The sequence below is a fragment of the Sceloporus undulatus genome, chromosome 3 (assembly GCF_019175285.1).
Source record: "Sceloporus undulatus isolate JIND9_A2432 ecotype Alabama chromosome 3, SceUnd_v1.1, whole genome shotgun sequence".
NCBI classification, from domain to species: Eukaryota; Metazoa; Chordata; class Lepidosauria; order Squamata; family Phrynosomatidae; genus Sceloporus; species Sceloporus undulatus.
In genome coordinates, this window is record NC_056524.1 from 99,440,420 (window position 1) to 99,450,341 (window position 9,922).

At 42.8% G+C, this 9,922-nt stretch overlaps 1 protein-coding gene across 2 annotated transcripts in view; it reads left to right on the top strand.

Annotated features, from left to right (window-relative positions):
• Window positions 1–452: 452 nt before the first annotated feature.
• ATP10A (ATPase phospholipid transporting 10A (putative)) overlaps window positions 453–9,922 on the top strand; it is a 169,657-nt gene continuing 160,187 nt past the window's right edge. For both annotated transcript variants that reach the window (XM_042460578.1, XM_042460579.1), the window contains exon 1: window positions 453–1,375. In XM_042460578.1, the coding sequence (XP_042316512.1) occupies window positions 930–1,375 (446 nt within the window). In that variant the 5' untranslated portion in view covers window positions 453–929. The remainder of the gene's footprint in view (window positions 1,376–9,922) is intronic.

A 9,922-nucleotide genomic window follows, 5' to 3' on the forward strand; every position in this document is an offset into this window, starting at 1 on the left:
CACATATATATACCCTTGGCTTCCCAGACACAGACCGACACACACGCACACATGTCTTCTTACACAGCCACAACCTTGATTTTCCACACACACACACACCTGACTCCCCCCGCTCCCAGACACACACTCTTGGCTTTCCCACAGACACACGTCTACACACACACACTTGACTCCCTCCCAAACACACACTCTTGGCTTTCCAGACACACACAGGCACAGGATTCCCCCCCACACACACAACTTTGTTTTTCACACACACACCCTTGGCTTTCCCCACAAACACGCCTTCCCCCTTGGCTTTCCATACCCCCCCCCCCCTCCCTCCCTTGGGCCTGGCCCTTTTTCTCATTCACTTTCGGAGGCTGCGAGGGCCTGGGGCCTTGGCGACCCTCTCCAAAGGCCTGCTCCGCGGCGGCTTCTTTGGGGCTTCTTTGGGGGAGTCTCCTCCGGGGCCGGCGGCGTGGGGCGGAAGGGCTGGCGGGGCCTGAGGGAGCCAGACAAGGGCGACTTTGTGCGGAGCCCCCCGTCGCCTCCAGCCGGGCTGGGAGGAGAAAGGAGGGAGCGAGGGAGTTTGGGAGAGACGGAGGAGGGCAGGACTCGGGTCCTCTTCCTCCCGGACTTGGTTGCAAGGGCTGAGGGAGAGCGAGAGTCTAAACTTTCCCCAGCCCAAGGCGGGCTCCCTCTCCCTCCCTCCCAGCCCTCCTTTCCCTGAAAGAGAGAGAGAGAGAGAGAGAGAGAGGAAGGCGGGGAGGGGGGGTGAGAGGAGGGAAGTGATGACTAACTCGGCCAAGATGCTCCCCTGAGTGGCCCAGAAGAGCCAGAAAGAGGCCGGGCGCTTCCCTCCATGTGCGGCTGAAAAGGGCCGGGGAAAGTCTCCCTTTGTTTTGCTTTCCTGACTTAGTTGGGTGCCTTTCTGGTGAGAGAAGAGCATGAGAGAAGAAGGCAGAGATGGAGGAGAGTCTTCTCAGGAGCAGAAAGGAGAGAAAGAAAGGAAGCCCAAGAGGAGGAGGAGGAGGAAGAAGAAGAAAGAGGGAGTCCAGACCCGCACGGTCTCCTCCAACCTGCTGCTCCCTTGGCCTGAAGGGGACAGGCCCACTCCTCCGGCCAACAACAGGCTGAAGACCACCAAGTACACGGCCGTCTCCTTCTTGCCCAAGAACCTCTTTGAGCAGTTCCACCGCCTGGCCAATGTCTACTTCGTCTTCATCGCCTTGCTCAACTTTGTGCCCGCTGTCAACGCCTTCCAGCCCGAGCTGGCCTTGGCCCCTGTGCTCTTCATCTTGGCCGTCACCGCGGTCAAGGACCTGTGGGAAGACTACAGCCGATACCGCTCAGACCAGGAGATCAACCACATGGAGTGCTTGGTCTACTGCAGGTAAATGGGAGGCATGAAAGGCCTTCTTCTCCTGGTGGTGATGTCCATGTTGGAAGGGCAGGCCAACTTGGCTCAGGCGGGATGGATGTTGGATGTGTGGGCCTCACATGGTCAAGTCCAGAGTTGGGGAAACCTCCTTCCCTGGAGAACAAAACCAAGAACAGCTTGGAGTTGGTGTAACTTTTCCCAGCTCTGGCCAAGCAGGAAACGGGAGTGAGTTGACAAAGAAAGTGAGGAGAAACTAAGATATTGCTTGGTTGTTAGGAAATGAATTTATCTCATATTAGCCGTTTGGAGGAAACATCTTGGGTCTTTCACCCTTCTTGGGAAAAATATCAAATGGTGCAATTCAGTAAACACTGGACTCTAGATTTAATGGTCTTTAAATGTGTTTTTCTTAGGGCCTATACAGACGGGCAGCTCCATGCTGCCCGTTTTTGCCGTAGAAGGAGGCCACAGCAACCAGCGCTGCAGCCTCCGGAAGGACCAAAAAGAACCCAGTTCTGAGTGGGTTCTTTTTCCATCCCAGCGGGAGTGGCATAGGTGCACTTGCACATCATGATGATGCCCCTTGTGCACAGTGTCGTTTGGGTGCCACACCACATGGATGTCATATGGTGCACATTGTGTGAATAGGTGTGCACCATAATGGTGGCTGGGCAGTCGAAGTAGGGCTTGGAGCATGTGAATACTCAACCCTTGCTCAGCCCTAGTACACAAAATGCTGGTCTTCACCACCCCTTAATTACTTTAAATGTGGCAAGCCAGGCCTAGTGGCTTTGTGGGGCCTCCTGTGTCTGCCCTGACTACTGATCATTCCCCACAAACCATCTTCTGCAACATATAGGCATTCATATACTCCATCCTTCTCTTTCCCAGGCACAAAAATATTACAGTCAGCCCTCCATATCCACAAAATATTTTATCCACTGATTCAAGCATCCATGGCTTGAAAATATTTAAATATATATATACATTCTAAAAATCAAACCTTGATTTCCCCTTTTTATTTAAGGGACACCATTTCACTATGCCGCTGTATTTAATGGTACCTAAGTATCCACCGATTTTGGCATCCATGGGGAATCCTGGAACAAAATCCCAGCGGATACATAGGGCTCACTGTAAGAAGTATAGGTATATCACGATAACAATATATTTCCCACCTAGACTGTTCTTATCCAATTAATTACCTTACATGCACTATTTGTTTTCATTTCACCCCTTCCACCTCCATGCACATTTGTATGTGTGCACTTCCGATAAAATGATGCACATTGTAACCTTTATCTCATACAGTTTTCCACAGGAAAAGTATGTCCTCCTCCCTGAGCACTTTCTTGAATGGTTTGAGCAGTTCTGCAGTTCATATAAGCTTTTGGATGAATTGATCATTTTAGAAGTATAGTTAGGGAGACTTGGTCACCCTTCCTTGCCACACTGCATACACCCAGTTCCATTAGATGTCAGAAGTTAAGCTAATACTTGTGTTAATTGGCTGTAATATATTTTTGGACATTAGTCTTGTGATTAATTACTGTACCCTACAAAGTTTTTGTATCTTTTTCTAAAAAATGGTAAGTCAAGAAGTACAAACATAGGTTTTCCATACTATATTTTCTCTATATAAAACTATGTACAGTTGAATGAGGTATACTGCATTTACATTTTACACCTGTAATTGTGGTTCATTGCTGTTCAGTCAGAGGCCTTTATTGGTTTGAGTTTGGGTTTGTGTTAGGGGCCAGGCCCTGTTAGACCTTGGATGAGCTGTCACTAGGGATTTCTAGGCATTTCTAGTAGGCCTAGGAAAACATCCTGCTTGAAAACATCCTGCTTGGAACCCCTCAAGATTGCTGCCAGTCAGAGCTGACAACCCTATGTTCAATGGCCGGCTGGTCTGATTCAATATAAAGTAGCTTTCTCAATACCTATAATAAGTGTATGGTTGAAATCCCACTTTCCAGTGAGCAAGTTCCACTGCTCTCAGTCAGACATACTTCATCTTCGGACAGGCTATTTGAAGACTCTATATCCCTGTATGAGCCAGCCTAGGCTCTAAGGTCCTCAGGAGAGGCCCTTCTCTCCATCATCCCCATCACAAGAATGGTTGTTGGGGACACGAGAGAGGGCCTTTTCCACGGTTGCCACTAGATGCTGGAATTCACTTCCCAGGGAGGCCAGAATGGCCCCCTCCTTGTTGGCCTTCCACCAGCAGGGAAAGGTCTTCCTTTTCAGGAAGGCTTTTAAAACAAGGTTTTAAAAAATGGGCTGGATTCTGTATTTGTTTATAGTATTTTAAACACCCTTATCTTTTTAACTATATTTTATTTTTATGCAATCTGTTTTAATATTGCAATAATTTAATTCTGTTTTAATGTAACATTTTTCTATGTTTTTCATTTTACTATTTTAATCTTGTAAGCCGCTCTGAGTCCCAGTTAAAAGGGCAGCATATGCATTATTATTATTATTATTATTATTATTATTCCAGGTACATGATAAGGATGGCACAAATATATTCTCTTGGATCGCAGTCGTTTGAATTATTGTGCATGCCTAAGCCCCATCGGTTTGATATATAAGCTAAAGCAGAACTACAACATTTGACGTTGCATTTTCCCCAAACCATGGCCTTGATCGTCCTTCTCAGTTATGTATTCTCAGTCATCCCCCCTTTTTTAACAACTGTTAATATTCCTAAAATATTTCCTCTACTAATTTTAGAAATGAGAAAATCAATCCCAATTCCTTTAAGGACTTTTAATGTTGTTTATCTAAGATTTCTATATGGCTTCTTGCTCATTACATTACTTAACCAATTACCATATTACCAAATATATAGCACAGCTATATAAGATTAGTTGCCACCCTGGTCCCATGCAGCATGAAATTAACTTTATATCTAAGTCTGAAATGCATTGTTTCATTCATATATCTTTGAGATTACTTTGTTGCTGAAAATGGTTATATTTATAGCAGTACAGTAATTCTGCCCTGGTAATGTGAAACCTCATTACAGCAATATGCAGTTAAATCTTTGCTGAGCAGACAGAATGGGATGGCGATTCTAATTTTTCAATTATAGGTTGTATAGATTAGCAAAGTGTGGGTTAGTGGTGTTTTGCTGCATTTGCTTCTATACGATCTGACCTATATATGTGTGTAGATCTCTTGATTACTCTTCATTTAATGACTTGCGGGAAAACAATGTGAACAAATTTCATTGTGAAATGCTAGCCTAGTGCAGACTTCACATTCGTGGTTTAACCAACTATGGTTTGCTGAATCATTGTAATACTGCATGGCGGGATGCTCCATTGTTCCTTCTTTCTGTTTCTCTTCTCCTTATATGTTTGGCTTAATACAAGATTTCCTTGTTTGTAAAAGCTCATTTATTTATTTATTTTACAATGTCCAAATCAGGAAACAATGGAGGACATGCTCAATACAAACCAGCCTTACATATGATGGATTAAAAGGATGTGAAATTGAGATACTAGTTGATAGATTGCTTGTTGTTGTTTGCCTTCAAGTTGTTTTCATCTTACAACAACCTTAAGGTGACTCTTAGGTTTTCTCAGAAGGATTTGTTCAGAAGGGTTTTTAACAATTCCCTTCCTCTGAGGCTGAGAGACTGTGACTTGTCCATGGTCATCGAATGAATTGCCATGATCCAGCAGAGATTCAGACCATGGTCTCTGAGAGTGCTAGTCTAACACTGAAACCAGTACACTATGCTGGATCTCAACATATGTATCTTTAAAAAGAAAAGTTCATAATGACTTTTCCACCTTTGAAAGAGTCATTAAAAGAATTGACTAATGGACAATAATTGATTATTGATCACAGGTAGCCATTGGACCTGTCACATTACCCCCCACCATGGACTGGTTCAGACTGTTCACTCTTAGAAACAATAATAATAACAGTAGTAGTCATAGTGTTGCTGAGTTCAACCTTAACATGAAATGAGGCTTTAGGGGTCAGGAACAGATGCAGGATGTCTTCAGATTAACTCTGTGAGGCAGGATTATTTAGGATTAGAGAGATCCTTACTTTCTTAAGATTCTCCCATGAATTTCATGGCCAAGTGAGGATATGAATTCAGGTCCAGGATGATAATCACTTCATATCCTGTGTGAGAGATGTGTGTTAAAATGGTTTGTGGGCAGGAAAAAAGGGAGCACTTTTCCAGTCTTTGGTTGCAGTAATAAGTCTGAACTACAAGAGTGCATTGACATTATATCTATCTGTATCTGTCTGTCTATAATCTGGCTGTCTGCTCCTTCCTTTTGAAGTTTTTGCCACCTCTCTTTGCTCCAGAAAGCTGCTGGAAGTATAACTCCAGTACTTCAGAAAGGGAGCAGTGTAAACTATCCATCCAGTTGGATATATACATAGTTGAGTGTATCCCAGTAGAAATTCTGTTTCACTTTCTTGTATGGAGGGGGCACAGCATGCTGTGGTTTTCAACATCTGAAATCTAAAGCAGAAACTCTCTGGGTGTGTGCAAAAAAATCTGTTACTAAATGATGACAACCATCCTAAACAGATCAATAGTTTAGTGAATTTTTAATGTGGGTCGAATAGAAAGGAACAAGTTTCACGATGAAAGGGGACAGTATATGAATGATAAAAGCTGTAGCATACTGAGACTTTCTGCTAATTTTAAAAAAAAATAAAACTGGAATAATAAATGGAAAAAGAACAAACAAGATCAGTAGAAAAGCTTTTTTTTTAAAATGAGTTTGCCAAATTTAGTTAAATGGTATGTTTGTGTAAGCAATCCAGATAAAAGGCCCAGGCTGCCTTGTTGCATCTAGCAACTGTATATTCTAAGGTGTGTCAGAAGAGACCACAAGATTTGCTGAATTTTGGCCAGAAATAACATGCAAGAGTGGTAAGGAGTGAATATGAGAAAGAAACACATTTGAGTGGAAGAAGGAGAAAGTTCCTTGGAGCTTGCTTATTTCGTCATGTCTTGTTAATATAGTGAAGTGAAAAGCAGCAATGGAGTGTTGTTGTTTAGTCTTTCCAGTCAGTAATGTTAGTAGATACATAGCAGTGGCAGGTTAGAAACTGTGGCCTCAGCCCCAAGTAGCAGAATTTTTGTATGACCAAGAGTCAATAGGTACAGGGCTCTTGCCACTCCCGCATCTGCACATTTCTGATTGCCACCTTTTACCGACTAGGTTTTTACCCTCTTAGCCAGAAATTTACTTTCTTCCTTTTCTCTCCTGAGCAGTGGTTCTCAACCTTCCTAATGCTGCAACCCTTTAATACAGTTCCTCATGTTGTGGTGACCCCAACCATAAAATTGTGGTGTCTCAGCTCCTAAGACCATCAGAAATATGTGTTTTCCGATGGTCTTAGGCGACCCCTGTGAAAGGGTCATTTGACACCCCCCAAAGGGGTCACGACCCACAGGTTGAGAACTGATGCTTGTGAGAGAGACCACCTTCATCAATTCCAATTCTAACAATGCAAATAGAGAGGCAATCCAAGTAAGCAGTTATTAATTTCATGCTTTCACAAGTACAGTTGGGAGGAATAAAAAATGAACAGAATGAAGTAATGTCATGATTTTACATTTGTAGTTATGACTGTGTGGCTTGAGTATTTATAGGCAGACGTGTAACTGGTGTCATTGATGTCTAACACATGCAAATACTTTCTTTTAGAAAGCCTATTCACAGGTTGAGAGCTACTCAGAATAAGCAAAAATGTTTTTGTTTGTTTCAGAAAGTAAGAGTGATGGACAACAAGTAACTGTCATGAACTAACTGAATACTCTCATAATTATTGAAATAAGTGAATACCCTCATTGAATGATCACAAGCATGTTAGATGGATAGATAACTTAGCTTGCGTATCTCCAAGTAAACCCAAGAAACTAAAGGTGCAGGTTTAGTTGGCCTGTCCCACAACATCAGGAGGACCACATATTGTAGATGCTTGGGAATCAGTTGTGCATGTATTTTAAATCAATCATTCAAAAGTAGTCTTTTCAGAAGACACAATATAACACCAAGGACTTTCCCCATGTGATGACTGAATCTTTCAAAATCCTTGCATGCCTGTCACATATGTGTTTTTGGAGCTGCTGCTTACAAGCCCATGTGTCCAGCCCATGTGGAAACAGAGTTCAGAGGAAAGTCTTAAAACAAACAAGACTTCTAGTTTTACCCCATAAAAGAATGGCTGGTAAAAAGAGGGACTGTAACCAAGGCGCTTTCCAGACCGCCCAAAAGGGCGGTCTGGAAAGTGCCCTCATTTGCTTCATGGAGCAGCCTCAGTGGCCAAACCGCGCGACTGCTCCACGCAGCAAAAAGAAGCCACAAAAAGTGGCTTCTTTTTGCAGTGCCATTATGACGCCGCAAAACACCAATGGCGCATTTGCGGCATCATAATGGCACCGAGATGTACAGATGCTAAGCATCCGCTATGTCAAGATGCCGGCGCCCATGTAGAATGGATGCCGCCATTTTGTACGTGCTCTGCTTGTACTAGGGTTAGGGGCGTCCGGAAAGGACACCCCCTTCTAACCCTAGTACGTGCCAAGCACATGCTTTTTGCCCGTGCGGAACGGGCCCAACTCTGGTCCTGGGATCAAATCTCTGTAATACATGTGTTAGCCTGCTAGATTGTAAATTGCTTGGTTCTGGTTTGAACTAATTCTGAAGTTTGTTGGTTTTTCCTTTTGTTTATACAGCCCTATTTTAGTTTAAATTCACCTTGGAAAAGCTTGATTATCCAGATTAGGTTTTGTGTTAAGAACAGAAGTATAGTAGTTTTGCGTGTTTTCTCAGTTGTTCCAGCATTTGAAAGTTTGAACTAATGCAATTAGGTAAGTATAGCAAGAACAATATTCTGACATTTACTTATTTAGTTATTACTAAATGGAAAATTTTGACCATTTTAACAGAGGGAGAGCCTTGGGTGAATAGTCTCTAGAAATGCAGAAGAACAACACAAAGTTTATTTGAAGGTAACATATAACCCCCATTAGTTTAATCCAGCTATCTGAAACATCTTGTTATCTGAGCACATAGTGTGACCTCTACATCACCCTGTGTTTGAACATCTCTTGTGTAAACAGCATCTTGGTTAATTGAACTTCTGATATTTCTAAAATGCCTTGGTTGTCCTCCCAGGTTGTTTTGACTAGTGGCTTGGTATTGCATGTTGAATTTTTCTCCATCTTTCTTTCTTTCTTTTAGAGACTGGAAAGGAGGAAATTATGATACCTAATGCAGTCAGAAGGCAAACGCAAACCTCTCTATGAACAAACCTTGCCAAGAAAACTTGGTGATTGGTTCACCTTAGGGTCACCATAAGTTGAAAACTAGTTGAAAGCACACAACAATAACAATTCAGTCAGAGGATCCAATTGCACCTAATTTAACCTCTAAAATTAATTGCTTACCTCTCAGCTTTCGGTGAATCATAGAGCTTGAAGGAAACTTGGAAGTGAGTTAATTCAAACACTTGCTTAGTGCAACATGCAATCAGAACATCTCTGGTAGATGTTCATCCAGTTTCTGCTTAAATACAGTGAATCCACCACCTCCAAAAACTGTTTTTTTCACAGCTGAGCAGTATCTGTTACAATAATTCTCCTAATGTTTAGCTAGAATCTGCTTCCCTGTGTAACTTTTGCTTATTGGGTCTACTTCTGATCTCTGAAGCAAAACAGAACAAAGACTCTGCTCCATTTCCCCAGGCTTTTCTTTAAAGCCCCATGAGCACTAATATTTAAATTCTGAATGGTATGAATGATGAGGAAAAAAATAGTTTGATTAGTCTGAAATATTCTCATGGCATGGGAAATTGGCAGGGTGCAGTGGCCAGCACAGACTGAATGGCCATCTGTGTGGTTTGAGAGCTGAGCATCCCAAGCAAAAGAATATACTGTAGTATTACATGCTCCCCCCCCCCCCCAAAACAGCACTTCCCATACCTAGCAACTCAAGGCCCATACAGACAGGCCAAAATAAAGCTGCTTTGGGGTCACTTTGGAGGTATGTTGTTTAAATGATGCATGCATCCCAAGAGGCCAGAAGCCACACCCAAGCCACACTCCAGTCCTAAGAACTGAGCACAGTTTTGGCTTAACTTTTGGCCTCTTAAGATGTGTGTGTCCTTTAAACAGCATACCTCCAAAGTGACCCAAAGCAGCGATATTTTGGCCAGTCAAAGCATCCCCGACAGATGGCCATGCAGCCTCTGCTTAAAAACCTCCAAGGAAGGAGACTCCATTACACTCCAAGGGAGTGTGTTCCACAGTTGAAAAGCTGCAAAATGATGATGATGATGATTATTATTATTATTATTATTATTATTATTATTATTATTTATTAGTTTGCTGTGGTACCTGAGTTCTCTGGCAGAGAAGGTTCAATGTCTCATGACACTACAGTTCCCAGAATTCCATGGCACTGAGCCAGGACAGTTAAAGTGGAGTTAAACCAGATTATTTCCCCAGTGCAACCTAAGAGAAGGCAACTGTTACAAAGGGAAGGAGAGTGGATTGGATTCAGGAAG